The sequence below is a fragment of the Capra hircus genome, chromosome 5, assembly GCF_001704415.2.
Source record: "Capra hircus breed San Clemente chromosome 5, ASM170441v1, whole genome shotgun sequence".
NCBI lineage: Eukaryota > Metazoa > Chordata > Mammalia > Artiodactyla > Bovidae > Capra > Capra hircus.
In genome coordinates, this window is record NC_030812.1 from 11,710,482 (window position 1) to 11,730,357 (window position 19,876).

At 38.6% G+C, this 19,876-nt stretch overlaps 1 protein-coding gene across 3 annotated transcripts in view; it reads left to right on the forward strand.

Moving 5' to 3' along the window:
* The window catches only part of METTL25 (methyltransferase like 25), a 130,511-nt gene that overhangs the window by 16,222 nt on the left and 94,413 nt on the right, over positions 1-19,876 (forward strand). For all 3 annotated transcript variants that reach the window (XR_001295652.2, XM_013963711.2, XM_013963710.2), the window contains exons 2-3: positions 7,022-7,186; positions 7,665-7,771. Coding sequence is in view for 2 of the 3 variants with exons in the window: in XM_013963711.2 (XP_013819165.2) it covers positions 7,022-7,186; positions 7,665-7,771 (272 nt within the window). In the remaining variant the exon portion in view is untranslated. The remainder of the gene's footprint in view (positions 1-7,021; positions 7,187-7,664; positions 7,772-19,876) is intronic.

Here is a 19,876-nt window from a genome sequence, read left to right on the forward strand (position 1 = left end):
ATTTCAGTTTGGGGCCTTTTGAATTGGAGACATCTGTAGGTCATTATGTAGCAGTGAGTCCGTAACATTTCTATTGTTATTAAGAGGGCACTGTTAATGTCTTCCTGAAACGCTGGACCATAGGAAATTTTCAGGCTGAGTGATTATAACAGTCGTGACCTTTGCCCTAACCCTTATAACACAGGTAAATGTCAGAATTTAGCATATAGCTGCATTTTATCTTACCTCACTTTCTAAGTGTTCTAAATCACTTTTGTCTCCCCTTGCGATTGTAAACATCAGGGCTGAGATGAGGATTTATGCTCTTCCAACAGGCTCAGCAGTACTCTTGAAGTCTTCATGGTGGCCTCAGTGATGACTACTACCACAGAATCTTAGGATTTGTTTCTCCCAGTGTGCCTGGTGGTGCCACAGTAGCAAATGCACTGAGGAATTGCTTGCATCCATCCATTCATTCATTTCCTACTTACTGATACCTGCTGTGTGCAAGGTGTTATAGCTTTCCACCTAGGCGTGAAACAGTGGGGGTGCATAGTTTCCACCAACAGAAAACCACAACAGCATCATAAAAACTTCAACTTTTCAGGGACTTATCAGTTGTTTTATATGTAGAAATTGCTCTTTAATTTCTTAATCTTGAAATCACTTGTGGTAAAGAGGAAGCTGTTGGGGGGAGTGAGGACAGTGAAATGATTAAGAAGATAAAATGAGTTCGAACCTATCTTAAGATATTACCATTATTGATCTCTGCCAGAGAGAACTCTTGTTAACTTATTCTGACAGATCTGCCTGGAACTCTTTTAAATGCTGTCTTTCCTGATTTTGTTTCTTGTCCACCAAACTCACCACTGTGGAATGTTAATTGAATGTGGGAACACAGCCTTGGCCCACTTGCCTTGCTACTTAATGTTTGTGGGAACCTGGCTAAATTGCAGCCCCAAGTGTTGATTTCTTCCTCTGTGAGTGTGGATAGGAGCACAATATAACTATCTGATAAGTCTTTTCCATTAAATATCAATTGTTTGGCACAGCGCCTAGCCAGCAATATATGTACAATAAATGTTAGCGGTAATAGTGATGAGGTAATTGTGCATCCTAACTCTGTCCTCCTTAAAGTGCTAGGTAATAGTCTAGTAAAATAACAGACATTTAGTTTTGAAATTTTATTTATATTAAATGTTAATATTATATATTCATTGATGGTTTCCATTTTATTTCTAGCTTTGAAACATTATTTATTTCTCTACTTTGAGATTTTCATAATCCAACATGTGTATGTATAACCTGTCTTTCCTTGTACATTGATTTCTGCTGTAAAAAAAGTACTCAGAGATATCCTGATCTCATATTTAATAGAATTAACTTCTTCCTTGCCTCTTTGCTGTTTTTGCTCCCTCATGGCCAAGTCTTGTAAGAAACTTCTGTCTTGTAAGAAACTTGTGTTTAATCTGTCTTGTAAGAAACTTCTGTAGGTGGACAGAAAAATAAGAGTAGATAAAGACAAAGCATGTAATAAAGCAGAGCAGATAATTCCAGTAGAGGGAGATATTGGCAAAGTAATCAAGCCACATAATATGCAGGTACACCGGGCATCAAATTTAAAAATGAAGCTTTTCCTGGGTACAAAGTTTAACTAATCGAGAATTAATTAAATAATAAGTTGAGTAACACCGTGGTTTCTGTTTTGCTAGTTGCCAAACCCAAACTCAGTGTACAGTTATCTGGGAATGCACTATGCAAACTGCAGACACCATTTCCATCCCAATGGAACTTATGTTTCAGAAATAGCAGTGAAGGTGACCATTAACACCTCTCTTTCTCCGAATCTCTAAACATCTTAAATAATGGAAGTTACAGGTTGGATCATTTGAAAACAAGTCACAAAAGCTTTATTTTCGTAACTCAAAAAAATTTTTTCACAGATTTCTAGATTATCTGAATAAACTGGTATAGCCTCAAACAACAGGACTGAATCAGAACGCTATCTTTTTTAATATAAGTAAATTAATAAAAATATAGTATCTTTGCAATTTGGATCTCCAAATTTCTGAAATTACTAGGAGGCCTATAATTAAAAACAAATTAACAGCATTAATTTGACTTGGATGGGAATTTTTTCTTATATTTTCAGTAGGATTGATTCAGTAGTTAAATTGCTTTGAACGTTTACTTTTCCAACAGAAACATCACATTTCTTTCTGTTGGCAACCTTGTCCAATAACTGACTACTTTAATAGTCCCTCTGCACTCTGAGATTTAATGCTCTTATTTCTATCACACTCTAAGAATTTGTAGCCCTGGTACGTAGGGATGTTGAGACTGCCCTTAAAACTGAGACTCACTTAAAAGTTGACTGAGTTTTCCCCACTGTATCATGCCTAAATATTGTGATGTAGATTTTATTACTTTTGGCTGCATTAGTAAATTCAGTTTGTAAAATGTCCAAAGAACTTTTATATAATATACAACATGTATTTAAAATAAACTTGTAGTAATCTTATTTCTACTTAATTGATTCAGAAATGGAGGTTATACATCTCTGCTAATTTTCTTGTTAATTTAGTAAATATTGCTAGTAATACTATCAACTTAGTTAACTTTCAAACAGTACTGTCTTAAACATGTAGTTTTTAGTTAGCATTCTGTAAACCCTCATCAGTTTTCTTGCTGTTAACTTTTTCCAGGAAGCATCATTGCTTTTCGGGTTTAAATAGGTTTTTATAATTTCATAGGTAACTTTGGAGGACCATCAATGCTAGAAAAAAATTTCATAGCATATATTGCAATTTGTCTGGTAGAACCTAAGTTGTTCCCTAAATTGCACCATGCTTTTGTAAAGTGAACATTTTAAATATTTTATTTAACTACTAGGTGTATTTTTTGATTATTAAAAATTTTTTTTGGTAAATGGACTTGAAAATGAACTACTCCATCCAAAGAGTTTCTTTGAGCTGCTGCCTACAAATCAGAATGCCTTTTTGAAAAAACCTTGATAAATAAATTAACATGCATTAAAAGTGGCTATAGACAAATGAAACTGAACAAATAAAGAGCAAATCTATACCATGTATATTCATTGGAATAGGCAAGATTGCGCTGCAGTAATGAACCTAAAAACTCAGTGACTGAAAACAATGATGCTTCTTTTTCATGTGTGCTGACTGCATGCTCCTTGTAGTTTGACAGCAGCAATGTCTTTGTTGTCATATCTTGGGGACTCAGGTTGACGGAGGTTGTATTTTGACACGTTTTAACAATTACAGTTCTAGGCAAAGAAACTATAGTGAATCTTTTGATATTTTTAAAACTTCTGTCTGAAAATGGCATAGTTCATTCACCTTGGGGAGATGCAGCCACATCTGAGTTCAACAGGGTGTATGATCCTCACACAGAGAGTGACGCAGGGTGTTTAAAGAGTGGTAGTTCACTCTGCTAAATCAGTGAGCATTGGGCAGCTATCAGTAGTTTCTATCTGAAGCTTAGACAACGTCTGCTTTAAACTGACATTGGAAGAAAATGAACAGTTTTCACATAATCATAACCTGATTAATTTTAGAACTATATTGACAGTTTATTGAACAAACACACATGCACACACATACAAACACGCCATGGTCCAGTGAATCAGGGTGCAGGGACTTTTTTATAATAACATTTATACCATTGAAGGGCTTCCCTGATAGTTCAGTTGGTAAAGAATCTGCCTGCAATGCAGGAGACCCCGGTTTTATTCCTGGGTAGGAAAGTTCCGCTGGAAAGGGATAGGCTACCCACTCAGGTATTCTTGGGCTTCCCTTGTGGCTCAGCTGGTAAAGAATCTGCCTGCAATGCGGGAGATTGGGTTCAATCTCTGGCTTGGGAAGATCCCCTGAAGAAGGGAAAGGCTACCAACTCCAGTATTCTGGCTGGAGAACTCCATGGACTGTATAGTCCACAGGGTCATAGGAATCAGATATGACTGAGTGACTTTCACTTTCACCATTGAAAATATTGCTGCTGTTCCACCTGCAGTGTGGACAGGGTGTAACAGCATTGGATGGACTGACCTTCTTTAAATATATGGTTGTATGTCAGCCAGGATCATTCATAAATCTAATGACCATATTTCAGTTTAGCATGATTTTAAATGTTTTTCTTTCCTTCTTTCTTTTCTTGGTTTTTGAAAGATCAACAACAAAAATACCAAATTATATGTGGAATCTAAGTATATACTTGTATAGTGTATTACGAGAAAACTAGCTGCTACGAATAGATAGTTAATAGTTTAAATAATAAATATAATGGAACTGTTAGTGATATTGCCAAAATTCACACCAAAATGAAAATGTAATTTGTTGTAAGATCAATGTTTTTCATTTTTTTATAGTTTTTAAAAATTTATTTATTTTTAATGAAAGGATAATTGCTTTACAGTGTTGTGTTGGTTTCTGTCATACATCAACATGAATTAGCCATAGGTATAAATGGAGAAGCTCTATACCGTCAGCAAGAACAAGACCAGGGCTGACCGAGGCTCAGATCATGAACTCCTTATTGCAAAATTCAGACTTAGATTGAAGAAAGTAGGAAAAACCGCTGGACCATTCAGGTATGACTAAATCAGATCCCTTATGATTATACAGTGAAAGTGGCAAATAGATTCAAGGAATTAGATCTGGTAGACAGAGTGCCTGAAAAACTATGGACAGAGGTTCGTGACATTGTGCAGGAGGTGGTGATCAAAACAATCCTCAAGAAAAAGAAATGCAAAAAAGCAAAATGGTTGTCTGAGGAGGCCTTACAAATAGCTGAGAAGAGACAAGAAGCAAAAGGCGAAGGAGAAAGGGAAAGATATATCTATCTGAATGCAGAGTTCCAAAGAATAGCAAGGAGAGATAAGAAAGCTGTCCTAAGTGATCAATGCAAAGAAGTAGAGGAGAACAATAGAACGGGGAAAGACCAGCAGCAGCAAGGGAACATTTCATGCAAAGATGGCTCAATAAAGGACAGAAATGGTATATACCTACAGAAGCAGAGGGTATTGAGAAGAGATGACAACAATACACAGAAGAACTATATGAAAAATATCTTAATACCAGGATAAACGTAATAGTGTGATCATTTACCTAGAGCCAGACATCTAGGAGTGCAAAGTTAAGTGGGCCTTAGGAAGCATCACTACAAACAAAGCTAGTGGAGGTGATGGAATTGCAGTTGAGTTATTTCAAATCCTAAAAGATGATGCTTTAAAGTGCTGCACTCAATATGCCAGCAAATTTGGAAAACTCAGCAGTAGCCACAGAACTGGAAAAGGTGAGTTTTCATTCCAATCCCAAAAAAGAGCAACACCAAGGAATGTTCAAACTACTGCACAATTGCACTCATCTCACATGCTAGCAAAGTAATGCTCAAAATCGTGCAAACTAGGCTTCAAAAGTATGTGAACTAAGAACTTCCAGATGTCCAAACTGGATTTAGAAAAAGGAGAGGAACCAGAGATCAAATTACCAGCATCCATCGGATCAGAGAAAAAGCAAGATAATTCTAGAAAAACATCTACCTCTGCTTCATTGACTATGCTAAAGCCTTTGACTGTGTGGATCTCAACAAACTGTGGAAAATTCTTAAATAGATGGAAATACCAGACCACCTGCCTCCTAAGAAACCTAAGAAACCTATATGCAGGACAAGAAGCAACAGTTAGAACCTGATTTTGAACAACAGACTGGTTCAAAACTGGGAAAGGAGTACATCAAGGCTGCATATTGTCACTGTGCTTATTTAACTTATATGCAGAGTACATCATGCAAAATGCCAGGCTGGATGAAGCACAAGCTGGGATCAAGATTGGCAGAAGAAATATCAATAACCTCACATATTTGATGACACCACCTTTATGGCAGAAAGAAAAGAGAAACTAAAGAGCCTCATGATGAAGGTGAAAGAAGAGAGTGAAAAAGCTGGCTTAAAACTCAACATTCAAAAAACGAAGATCATGGCATCCAGTCCCATGACTTACGGCAAATAGATTGGGAAACAATGGAAACAGCGAGAGACTTTTCTAGGCTCCAAAATCACTGTGGACAGTGACTACAGTCATGAAATTAAAAGACGCTTGCTCCTTGGAAGAAAAGCTGTGACAAACCTAGACAGCATGTTAAGGATCAGAGACATTACTTTGCAGCAAAGGTCTGTCTAGTCAAAGCTATGGTTTTTCCAGTAGTCATGTACAGATGTTAGAGTTGGACCATAAGGAAGGCTGAGCTGAAGAAGTGATGTTTTTGAAATGTGGTATTGGAGAAGACTCTTGAGAATCCCTTGGACTGCAGGGAGATCCAACCAGTCCATTCTAAAGGAAATCAACCCTGAATATTCACTGAAAGGACTGATGCTGATAATGAAGCTGAAGTGCCAATACTTTGGTCACCTGGTGTGCAGAGCTGACTCATTAGAAAAGAGATTGATGCTGAAGAAGATTGAAGGCAAGAAGAGAAGGAGATGACACAGGACAAGATGTTTGAATGGCATCACCGACTGAATGGACATGAGTTTGAGCAAGCTCCAGAAGATTGTGAAGGACTGGGAAGCCTGGTGTGCTGCAGTCCATGGGGTAGCATAGAGTCGGACACAACTGAGTGACTAAACAACAGCAACATGCATATGTCCCTTCCTTCCCACCTGTTGCCCCTTCCCAGCCCTCTAGGTTTTTAGAGAGCCCCAATTTGAGTTTCCTGTGTCATACAGCAGATTCTCTCTGGCCATCTGTTTTACATATGGTAGAGTATATGTTTTCATGCTACTCTCTGTGAGGGAGTACAAACCTTCTCCTTCCCCTGCCCCTGTGTCCCCAAGTCTGTTTTCTGTCTGTGTTTCCATTGCTGCCCGGCAAGTAGGTTCATCAGTGCCATCTTTCTAGATTCCGTATATATGAATTAATATACAATATTTGTTCTTCATTGATTGTTTTTTAAATCTCCAACCATTTAGCTAGTTATTGCTTATTTTGTTGCCAACATTTCTCTTTTTGTCTTGATTTTTTTAGAAGTTACTGATTTTCCAAAAATATTTTGTGAAACGTCCCAAAAGCTGGTGAATGTGGAAGCGTTTGCTCTGGCTGCAAAGTGTTATTCTGTACAAAACTTGGGGATATGTACTCCTTTTGATCAACTGCTTGTGGCCCTTCATGGAAATCAAAAACAGAAAACTGGTAGGTGTGTTTGTGTGTGTATGTATGTTTTTTAGGCATTTAGAAGTAATGTACTATTCATATATGTCTATATTTCCAACATGTTCTTAATTTGTTAGACCTTGTATCATGAGCCCTGGTAGACTTATCTATTCTAAATGAATTGATTTTCTTATGCACCATATTAAACAAACAACGTAGTTATAAATCTCCACATTTTTTTTCCTGCATTGTAGACTAGTTATCAGTCTTTTCCTTTGCAGTTGTTTTATATTTCAAGGAACATTTTTAATAATGTTATATGAGTCTTTTTCATTTTATTAATTCAAATTTGATTCATAATAGTTAAACTAGTAGATATCTATCATACAGAAACCACAATAGGATCTCTGTATTATTTTCATATTTAATTACAGAAAACATGATCATTAGCTGATGATTCTTATCACATTTTATTTCTTTAGTAGCAGTATGTTAATTTTGTTTTATTTTTGTTCAGATGAGAATGTGAAACTTGATGAGTTTATGAATTTGAAAAAATCTCACGAAGTTCAGGCAATGTCAGAACTCATCAGCAGTATTGCTGAATACTGTGGAATAAAGCAGGTAATAAGAGTATTTTCCCTATATATTCTCGTGTTAAAATTATTACTGTTTTGGGGGGTAACATTCAAATTTCCTTTTCTACTGTCCTCATCTAGTCTTTAAAACGTCATTAAGTAATAGCTAATGTGAGATACATCACATCATTTCTGATCCTTTAAATATGCTTTCAGTACCCAACACACTGCAATTATACATCTCCTTCTCTTCTTGCCTTCAGTCTTCTTCAGCATCAGGGTCTTTTCTAATGAGTCAGCTCTGCACACCAGGTGGCCAGAGTATTGGCACTTCAGCTTCATTATCAGCATCAGTCCTTTCAGTGAATATTCAGGGTTGATTTCCTTTAGGATGGACTGGTTGGATCTCCTTGCAGTCCAAGGGATTCTCAAGAGTCTTCTCCAACACCGCATTTCAAAAACATCACTTCTTCAGCTCAGCCTTCCTTATGGTCCAACTCTAACATCTGTACTAAAAAGAAGATATGGCTATTAATATTTTGCTACAAATTTCACTTTTTTCAGAGTGGATCGAAGCTATGGTAATTTTCTTATGTTGTAATTCTACCTTGAAACAACATTATGAAGATGACTACCTGCAGAATTGTTTACCACTAGGTGTTCCCAAGGACCTGGGGTACTAAGCTGTGGTCAGGGGCATCTGCCTCATTATTGTAACACAAAGAAACCTGGATTCCTTCCTGGTGTCAGAATCATAATGCATTCCTGTTGTCAAAAATAGCCTTTGTGAAAGTTAGTAATATCTGAAAACAGATGCTAAAATAAAATCAGTGACTTGCCTATATTGACCTATAAAAATAGTTATTTTTCTTATCCCTACAAGAACATTTGTCCGGGTCATGGAGGACTTTCCCTTCTTCAGTTTTTAGGAGGCCTTAGAATCTTTTCCATGTATTCGTCCAGACTTCTAGAGAGTTTGAGGATGGTTAGAAAATGATTACCGCTTGAGCCAGGCTTGCAGAACCACTTATGGCAACATAGATCTTGAGGGTAGGAACTAAGGCAAGAGCTGAGGCAGTAGCTTTCAACCTTTTCTCCATTTGTCATGCCCAAGCAGTACCTGTCAGGATCAGTAACAGGCTCACCATGATGGTGATATGCAACCAGAGTAAAGGGGGCAAGTACACAGTAAAACATAACCAGCTGCTGTTGTGTGTAACATATGAAGGAATATTAGAAGCATACAAATGAATGGGAAAAATAAGCAATTTACTGATGACTACATATTTTATGGTACCATTTTTAAAAAGCTCTTAAAATCAGATCAGTCACTCAGTCGTGTCTGACTCTTTGCGAACCCATGAATTGCAGCATGCCAGGCCTCCCTGTCCATCACCGACTCCCGGAGTTCACTCAGACTCGCGTCCATTGAGTCAGTGATGCCATCCAGCCATCTCATCCTTGGTCGTCCTCTTCTCCTCCTGCCCCCAATCCCTCCCAGCATCAAAGTCTTTTCCAGTGAGTCAACTCTTTGCATGAGGTGGCCAAAGTACTGGAGTTTCAGCTTTAGCATCATTCCTTCCAAAGAAATCCCAGGGTTGATCTCCTTCAGAATGGACTGGTTGGATCTCCTTGCAGTCCAAGGGACTCTCAACAGTCTTCTCCAACACCACAGTTCAAAAGCATCAATTCTTCAGCACTCAGCCTTCTTCACTGTCCAACTCTCACATCCATACACGACCACAGGAAAAACCATAGCCTTGACTAGACGGACCTTTGTTGGCAAAGTAATGTCTCTGCTTTTGAATATACTATCTAGGTTGCTCATAACCTTTCTTCCAAGAAGTAAGCATCTTTTAATTTCATGGCTGCAGTCACCATCTGCAGTGATTTTGGAGCCCCAAAAAATAAAGTCTGACACTTTTTCCACTGTTTCCCCATCTATTTCCCATGAAGTGATGAGACCAGATGCCATGATCTTCATTTTTTGAATGTTGAGCTTTAAGCCAACTTTTTCACTCTCCAATTTAACTTTCATCAAGAGGCTTTTTAGCTCCTCTTCCCTTTCTGCCATAAGGGTGGTGTCATCTGCATATCTGAGGTTATTGATATTTCTCCCAGCAATCTTGATTCCAGCTTTTGCTTCTTCCAATCCAGCATTTCTCATGATGTACTCTGCATATAATGCAAAAAAAAAATGCAAAAAAACATTAAAGAAGCAAGGGAATCATAGACAATAATCTGATAATAGTTGTTACCTCTGGTAGGGGAAGCAGGGAGATAGGATATGGAAAGGAACATGGTTATATGGAATGTAATTACTAACATAACCATCCCTCGGTTGGCTGGTGGCTTCATGGATATAGCAGATGGTACTGGATGCCTTATTCAAATACTATTGGGCCTTACCACATCATGGTGACCCAGCTACTTTCTGTCCTGGCAATTGCTGTATTTCTTTCCTTGTGGATTTTCCTCTGTGTGCTGAAGTATGGCACTGCCTGCATACACATTCTGGGGATTAATTCCTCCCTGTGTGCATCCTTGAATTAATGACTAATCCAAGTTAGTACATCAACTCCCGGACTTTCCAGGTGGCTTGACTCTGAGGTATGTGTTCTTCACTGGCTGTCCGAGTTTTCCAGTGGGATTAAACCCAGGTTGTGCTAAGTCATATTTTGCCCACAAACACACCTTTTGTTGGGCTGCCTTCCTTTCTCTTTTTTTCTTCTCTGTTTCCCTATCGGTGTTTTCTTCACTTCCCAAATAAATCACTTATACTTAAATCTTTGATGGGTATTTGTTGTTGTCCTTTATATCTTTTCATTTTGAGCATACTTATTTATTTATATGAAATATTATATAATAAATTTTAAATTGATAAAACATTAATTTTTAAAGTGCAGAGAAAAAACTTGAAATAGCATGTTTCACATTGTTGTTTAGTCGCTCAGTTATCTCTCATTGTGACCCAATGGGCAGCAGCACGCCAGGCCTCCTTGTCCTTCACCATCTCCCAGAGTTTGCTGAAACTCATTCATTGAACCAGTGATGCCATCCAACCATCTCATCCTCTGTTGCTCCCTTCTCCTCCTGCCTCAGTCTTCCCCAGCATCAGGGTCTTTTCCAGTGAGTCAGCTCTTTGAATCAGGTGGTCAGAGTACTGGAACTTCAGCTTCAGCATCAGTCCTTCCAGTGAATATTCAGTGTTGATTTCCTTTAGGATTGACTGGTTTGATCTTCTTGCTATCCGAGGGACTCTCAAGAGTCTTCTCTAGCGCCACAGTTCAAAAGCATTAATTCCTCAGCTCTCAGCCTTCTTTACGGTCCATCTCTCACATTCATACATGACTACTGGAAAAACTGTAGTTTTGATTATACAGATCATTGTGGGCCAAGTGATGACTCTGCTTTTTTTTTTTTTTTTTGCTTAATGCCTCTTTTTTTTTTAATTTAAATGTTATTTTTTTACTTTACAATACTGTATTGGTTTTGCCATACATTGACATGAATCCACCACAGGTGTACATGAGTTCCCAACCCTGAACCCCCCTCCCACCACCCTCCCCATATCATCTCTCTGGGTCATCCCAGTGCACCAGCCCCAAGCATCCTGTATCCTGTATCGAACCTAGACTAGCGATTCGTTTCTTACATGATAATATACATGTTTCAATGCCATTCTCCCAAATCATCCCACCCTCTCCCTCTCCCACAGAGTCCAAAAGTCTGTTCTTTACATCTGTGTCTCTCGCGCTGTCTCGCATATAGGGTTATCATTATCATCTTTCTCAATTCCATATATATGTGTTAGTATACTGTATTGGTGTTTTTCTTTCTGGCTTACTTCACTCTGTATAATCGGCTCCAGTTTCATCCACCTCATTAGAACTGATTCAAATGTATTCTTTTTAATGGCTGAGTAATACTCCATTGTGTATATGTACCACAGCTTTCTTATCCATTCATCTGCTGATGGACATCTAGGTTACTTCCGTGTCCTGGCTATTATAAACAGTGCTGCAATGAACATTGGGGTACACGTGTCTCTTTCAATTCTGGTTTCCTCTATGTGTATGCCCAGCAGTGGGATTGCTGGGTCATAAGGCAGTTCTATTTCCAGTTTTTTAAGGAATCACACTGTTCTTCTTAGTGGCTGTACTAGTTTGCATTCCCACCAACAGTGTAAGAGGGTTCCCTTTTCTCCACACCCTCTCCAGCATTTATTGCTTGTGGACTTTTGGATCACAGCCATTCTGACTGGTGTGAAATGGTACCTCATTGTGGTCTTGATTTGCATTTATCTCATAATGAGTGATGTTGAGCATCTTTTCATGTGTTTGTTAGCCATCTGTATGTCTTCTTTGGAGAAATGTCTATTTAGTTCTTTGGCCCATTTTTTGATTAGGTCGTTTATTTTTCTGGACTTGAGCTGCATAAGTTGTTTGCATATTTTTGAGATTAGTTGTTTGTCAGTTGCTTCATTTGCTATTATTTTTCTCCCATTCTGAAGGCTGTCTTTTCACTTTGCTTATATTTTCCTTTGTTGTGCAGAAGCTTTTAATTTTAATTAGATCCCATTTGTTTATTTTTGCTTTTATTTCCAGTATTCTGGGAGGTGGGTCATAGAGAATCCTGCTGTGATTTATGTCGGAGAGTGTTTTGCCTATGTTCTCCTCTAGGAGTTTTATAGTTTCTGATCTTACATTTAGATCTTTAATCCATTTTGAGTTTATTTTTGTGTGCGGTGTTAGAAAGTGTTCTAGTTTCATTCTTTTACAAGTGGTTGACCAGTTTTCCCAGCACCACTTGTTAAAGAGATTGTCTTTAATCCATTGTATATTCTTGGCTCCTTTGTCAAAGATAAGGTGTCCATAGGTGTGTGGATTTATCTCTGGGCTTTCTATTTTGTTCCTTTGATCTATATTTCTATCTTTGTGCTAGTACCATACTGTCTTGATGAATGTGGCTTTGTAGTAGAGCCTGAAGTCAGGCAAGTTGATTCCTCCAGTTCCATTCTTCTTTCTCAAGATTGCTTTGGCTATTCGAGGTTTTTTGTATTTCCATACAAATTGTGAAATTATTTGTTCTAGCTCTGTGAAAACTACCACTGGTAGCTTGATAGGGATTGCATTGAATCTGTAGATTGCTTTGGGTAGTATACTCATTTTCACTATATTGATTCTTCCAATCCATGAATATGGTATATTTCTCCATCTATTAGTGTCCTCTTTGATTTCTTCTTTTTTTTTAATTTTTTTTTCTTTTTTTTCTTTTTAAGTTTTTAATTTTTATTTTTGCTTTATTTTACTTTACAATACTGTATTGGTTTTGCCATACATTGACATGAATCCACCCTCTTTGATTTCTTTCATCAGTGTTTTATAGTTTTCTATATATAGGTCTTTAGTTTCTTTAGGTAGATATATTCTCAAGTATTTTATTCTTTTCATTGCAATGGTGAATGAAATTGTTTCCTTAATTTCTTTTTCTACTTTCTCATTATTAGTGTATAGGAATGCAAGGGATTTCTGTGTGTTGATTTTATATCCTGCAACTTTACTATATTCATTGATTAGTTCTAGTAATTTTCTGGTGGAGTCTTTAGGGTTTTCTATGTAGAGGATCATGTCATCTGCAAACAGTGTGAGTTTTACTTCTTCTTTTCCAATTTGGATTCCTTTTATTTCTATCTCTGCTCTGATTGCTGTGGCCAAAACTTCCAGAACTATGTTGAACAGTAGCGGTGAAAGTCGGCACCCTTGTCTTGTTCCTGATTTTAGGGGAAATGCTTTCAATTTTTCACCATTGAGGATAATGTTTGCTGTGGTTTTATGATATATAGCTTTTATTATGTTGAGGTATGTTCCTTCTATTCCTGCCTTCTGGAGAGTTCTTATCATAAATGGATGTTGAATTTTGTCAAAGGCTTTCTCTGCATCTATTGAGATAACCATATGGCTTTTATTTTTCAATTTGTTAATGTGGTGAATTACATTGATTGATTTGCGGATATTGAAGAATCCTTGCATGCCTGGGATAAAGCCCACTTGGTCATGGTGTATGATCTTTTTAATGTGTTGCTGGATTCTGATTGCTAGAATTTTGTTGAGGATTTTTGCATCTATGTTTATCAGTGATATCGGCCTGTAGTTTTCTTTCCTTGTGGCATCTTTGTCAGGTTTTGGTATTAGGGTGATGGTGGCCTCATAGAATGAGTTTGGAAGTTTACCTTCCTCTGCAATTTTCTGGAAGAGTTCGAGTAGGATAGGTGTTAGCTCTTCTTGAAATTTTTGGTAGAATTCAGCTGTGAAGCCATTTGGACCTGGGCTTTTGTTTGCTGGAAGATATATGATTACAGTTTCAATTTCCTTGCTTGTGATGGGTCTGTTAAGATTTTCTATTTCTTCCCAGTTCAGTTTTGGAAAGTTGTACTTTTCTAAGAATTTGTCCATTTCTTCCACGTTGTCCATTTTATTGGCATATAATTGCTGATAGTAGTCTCTTATGATCCTTTGTATTTCTGTGTTGTCTGTTGTGATCTCTCCATTTTCATTTCTAATTTTATTAATTTGATTTTTCTCTCTTTGTTTCTTGATGAGTCTGGCTAATGGTTTGTCAATTTTATTTATCCTTTCAAAGAACCAGCTTTTGGCTTTGTTGATTTTTGCTATGGTCTCTTTTGTTTCTTTTGCATTTATGTCTGCCCTAATTTTTAAGATTTCTTTCCTTCTACTAACTCTGGCATTCTCCATTTCTTCCTTTTCTAGTTGCTTTAGGTATAGAGTTAGGTTATTTATTTGACTTTTTTCTTGTTTCTTGAGGTATGCCTGTAGTGCTATGAACTTTCCTCTTAGCACTGCTTTTATAGTGTCCCACAGGTTTTGGGTTGTTGTGTTTTCATTTTCATTAGTTTCTATGCATATTTTGATTTCTTTTTTCATTTCTTCTGTGATTTGTTGGTTGTTCAGAAGCATGTTTTTCAGCCTCCATATGTTGGAATTTTTAATAGTTTTTCTCCTGTAATTGAGATCTAATCTTAATGCATTATGGTCAGAAAAGATGCTTGGAATGAGTTCAGTTTTTTTGAATTTATCAAGGCTAGATTTATGGCCCAGGATGTGATCTATCCTGGAGAAGTTTCTGTGAGCACTTGAGAAAAAGGTGAAATTCATTGTTTTAGGGTGAAATGTCCTATAGATATCAGTTAAGTCTAACTGGTCCATTGTATCATTTAAAGTTTGTGTTTCTTTGTTAATTTTCTGTTTAGTTGATCTGTCCATCGGTGTGAGTGGGATATTAAAGTCTCCCACTATTATTGTGTTATTGTTAATTTCCCCTTTCATACTTGTTAGCATTTGTCTTACATATTGTGGTGCTCCTATATTGGGTGCATATATATTTATAATTGTTATCTCTTCTTCTTGGATTGATCCTTTGATCATTACATAGTGTCCTTCTTTGTCTCTTTTCACAGCCTTTGCTTTAAAGTCTATTTTATCTGATATGAGTATAGCTACTCCTGCTTTCTTTTGGTCTCTATTTGCATGGAATATCTTTTTCCAGCCCTTCACTTTCAGTGTGTATGTGTCCCTTGTTTTGCGATGGGTCTCTTGTAGGCAGCATATTATAGAGGTCTTGTTTTTGTATTCATTCAGCCAGTCTTTGTCTTTTGGTTGGGGCGTTCAACCCATTTACGTTTAAGGTAATTATTGATAAGTATCATCCCATTGCCATTTACTTTATTGTTTTGGGTTCGGGTTTATACACCCTTTTTGTGTTTCCTGTCTAGAGAATATCCTTTAGCAATTGTTGGAGAGCTGGTTTGCTGGTGCTGAATTCTCTCAGCTTTTGCTTGTCTGTAAAGCTTTTGATTTTTCCTTCATATTTGAATGAGCTCCTTGCTGGGTACAGTAATCTGGGCTGTAGGTTATTTTCTTTCATCACTTTAAGTATGTCTTGCCATTCCCTCCTGGCTTGAAGAGTTTCTATTGAAAGATTAGCTGTTATCCTTATGGGAATCCCCTTGTGTGTTATTTGTTGTCTTTCCCTTGGTGCTTTTAATATTTTTTCTTTGTGTTTGATCTTTGTTAATTTGATTAATATGTGTCTTGGGGTGTTTTGCCTTGGGTTTATCCTGTTTGTTACTCTCTGGGTTTCTTGGACTTGGGTGATTATTTCCTTCCCCATTTTAGGGAAGTTTTCAACTATTATCTCCTCAAGGATTTTCTCATGGTCTTTCTTTTTGTCTTCTTCTTCTGGGACTCCTATAATTCGAATGTTGGAGCGTTTCATATTGTCCTGGAGGTCTCTGAGATTGTCCTCATTTCTTTTAATTCGTTATTCTTGTTTCCTCTCTGATTCATTTATTTCTACCATTCTATCTTCTATTTCACTAATCCTATCTTCTGCCTCCGATATTCTACTATTTGTTGCCTCCAGAGTGTTTCTGATCTCATTTATTGCATTATTCAGTATATACTCTTTTTTATTTCTTCTAGGTCCTTGTTAAACCTTTCTTGCATCTTCTCAATCCTTGTCTCCAGACTATTTATCTGTGATTCCATTTTGATTTCAAGATTTTGGATCATTTTCAGTATCATTATTTGGAATTCTTTATCAGGTAGATTCCCTATCTCTTCCTCTTTTGTTTGGTTTGGTGGGCATTTATCCTGTTCCTTTACCTGCTGGGTATTCCTCTGTCTCTTCATCTTGGTTATATTACTGTGTTTGGGGTGGCCTTTCTGTATTCTGGCAATTTGTGGAGTTGTCTTTATTATGGAGTTTCCTCACTGTGGATGGGGTTGTATCAGTGGCTTGTCAAGGTTTCTTGTTTAGGGAAGCTTGTGTCGGAGTTCTGGTGGGTGGAGCTGTATTTCTTCTCTCTGGAGTGCAATGAAGTGTCCAGTAATGATTTATGAGATCTTAATGGTTTTGGAGTAACTTGAGCTGCCCGTATTTTGAAGCTCAGGGGTGTGTTCATGTGTTGCTGGAGAATTTGCATGGTATGTCTTGCTCTGGAACTTGTTGGCCCTTGGGTGGTGCTTGGTTTCAGTGTAGGTATAGAGGCGTTTGATGAGCTCCTATCTTTTAATGTTCCCTGGATTCAGGAGTTCTCTGATATTCTCAGGATTTGGACTTAAGTCTCCTGCTTCTGGTTTTCAGTTATATTTTTACAGTAGCTTCAAGACTTCTCCATCTATACAGCACTAATGATAAAACATCTAGGTTAGAAATGAAAAGTTTCTCCACATTGAGGGACACCGAGAGAGGTTCACTGAGTTACATGGAGAAGAGAAAAGGGAGGGGGGAGTTAGAGGGGACTGGAATGAGATGAGGTAGGATCAGAAGAGGAGAGAGCAAGCTCGGCAGTAATTACTTCCTTATGTGTGCTCCACAGTCTGGACTGCTCAGAGATGTTCATGAGTTATACAGAGAAGAGGAGAGGGAGGAAGGAGACAGAGGTGGCCAGGAGGGTAAAAGAGGGAAATGAAAAGGAGAGAGACACATCCAGCCAGTAAACAGTTCCCTAAGTGTTCTCCACTGTCTGGAACACACAGAGATTCATGGAGTTGGATAGAGAAGAGGAGGGGGAAGGAGGGGACAGAGGCAACCTGGTGGAGACAAAGGAGAGTTCAAAGGAGGAGAGTGTGGTCAAGCCAGTAATCTCACTCTCAGGTAAAAATGGGTACTGAAGATTGGATTTTTAAAGGTACAAAATTGATAACGAATACCAAAAAGCAAAGATTAAAAATCTAAAGTAGAGGTTGGATTTTCAAAAATACAATATTAAAGAAAAGACGAAGAAGAAAAGAGAAAAAAAACAAAGTCATATGAATTATTAAAAAAACAACAACCACACAAAAAAATATATATGGCATTTGCTTTAAGAACTTAAAAATTTAAAAATGTTAAAATAAAAAAAGAAGAAAAAACAAAAACAAAAAAAAGAATGATCGTAAAAATAGTAAAGGTAAATCTGGGACTTCTCTGGTGGTGTTGTGACCAGTGTGGGGTCAGTTCATTTTCAGAGAGTTCCTTGGTCTGGCTTATATTTCTTAAGATCTATACTTCTGAGGCAGTTCCCTCTGTTTTAGCTTCTTCTGTTTGCTGGTCTCTTCAGTGTCTATTTTCCGCCCTGACACAAGGGGGATAGTGGTGGACAGTTTTTGTTTATGTTTTTGTTTTTCGGCTCACTTGTTCAGTCGCCCTGTGGGGAGGGAGGGATGCTGCAACCAAATAACACTGGCGTTTGCTCGCAGTGTCTCAGCCCCACTGGGCCTGTCCCCGCTCACGGCGCACACCGCTCAGGCTCTAGGTTGCTCTGCCGGGAACCGTCTGAGGCTGGCCCTGGGCTGCATGCACCTCCCCAGTCTAAGCTGCTCAGGCTCAGGCACTCAGGTAGTCCTCCGAGGCACAGACTCGGTTGGGCCTGCGTTTTGTGCCCTTCCCAGGTCCGAGCAGCTCGGGAGCTTGGTGAGTGCAGTCGCTGCGCCTTATCGCCTTTCCCGACCCTGCTGCCCAGTTTTCTGGGTGTACAGCTGGCGCCCCTCCTTAGGCAGATGGTGACTGTCCCGAACCCCAAGAAGTCTTAGTTAGCAAAGAAGCTTGCTTGCAGTTTGGGAGTTTTTCTGGGGCTGCGATTGCCCCCTTCCAGCCCTTCTGGCTCTGGCTGCCAGTCACCGGAGGGGGTTGGTCTGCAGCGGGCTAATTCTGCTCCGTCCTTTGTTCTGTGCGTGGTCCTGGCGGTGTCTTATGTTAGAGCTTTTCATGCGGTAGCTATCCGACAATCTGGTTTGCTAGCCCAAGTTAGTTCGCCCTGGTTACGATGGGGCATTCCAGCCCGATTCTTGAAAAGCACTGCAGCCCGCGCCTCCCTGCCCAGCCCCCGCTTGCTAGTGGCGGATGCTGGCGTCTGCGCTGCTTCTCCGCTGGGGGAGTTGCCGTTGGGCTCCTAATCTGTTGCTTTTAATTATTTGTTTATTTTTCCTCCCTGTTACGTTGCCCTCTGTGCTTCCAAGGCTCGCCACAGACTCGGCCGCGGGAGTGTTTCCTGGTGTTTGGAAACTTCTCTCTTTTTTAAGACTCCCTTCCCAGGATGGAGCTCCCTCCCTACCTTTTTTGTCTCTTTTTTCCATCTTTTATACTTTTCCTACCTGTTTTTGAAGACAATGATCAGTTTTTCTGGGTGCCTGATGTCCTCTGCCAGCATTCAGAAGTTGTTTTGTGAAGTTTACTCAGCGTTGAAATGTTCTTTTGATGAATTTGTGAGGGAAAAAGTGGTCTCCCCATCCTATTGCTCCGCCATCTTCTCCTTCTCCTCGTCTCTGCTTTTTAATACACTCTCTAGGTTTGTCGTAACTTTTCTTCCAAGGAGCAAGCATTTTTTATTTCATGGTTGCAGTCACTGTCCGCAGCGATTTTGGAGCCCAAGAAGATAAAGTCTGTCACTTTTCCATTGTTCCCCCTCTATTTGCCATGAAGTGATGGGACCAGCTGCCATGGTCTTAGTTTTTTGAATGTTGAGTTTTAAGCTAGCTTTTTCATTCTCCTCTTTCACACTCATCAAGAGGCTCTAATTTAGTTATTCTTTGCTATCTGCCATTAGAGTGGTATCATTGGCATATCTGAGATTGTTGATATTTCTCCTGGCAATCTTGATTCCAGCTTGTTAGTCATCCCCTGCCCTGGCATTTTGCATGATTTACTCTGTATAATAAGTTAAATGCAGGGTGAAAATATACTGTCGTAACATATTCCTTTCCCAGTTTTGAGCCAGTCCATTGTTTGATATCAGGGTCTAACTGTTGCTTCTTGTCCTGTGCACAGGTTTCTCAGGATCCAAGTAAGGTGGTCTGGTATTCCTGTCTCTTTGAAAATTTTCCACAGTTTGTTGTGATCCACACAGTCAAAGGCTTTAGTGTAGTCAATGAAGCAGAATTAGTTGTATTCTGGAGCTCCCTTGCTTTTCCTCTGATCTGATGGATGTTGGCTATTTGGTCTCTGGTTCCTCTGCCTTTTCTAAATCCAGCTTATACATCTGGAAGTTCTCAGTTCACATACTATTGAAGCCTAGCTTGAAGGATTTTAATCATTACCTTGCTAGCATGTGAAATGAGTGCAATTGTATGGTAGTTTGAACATTCTTTGA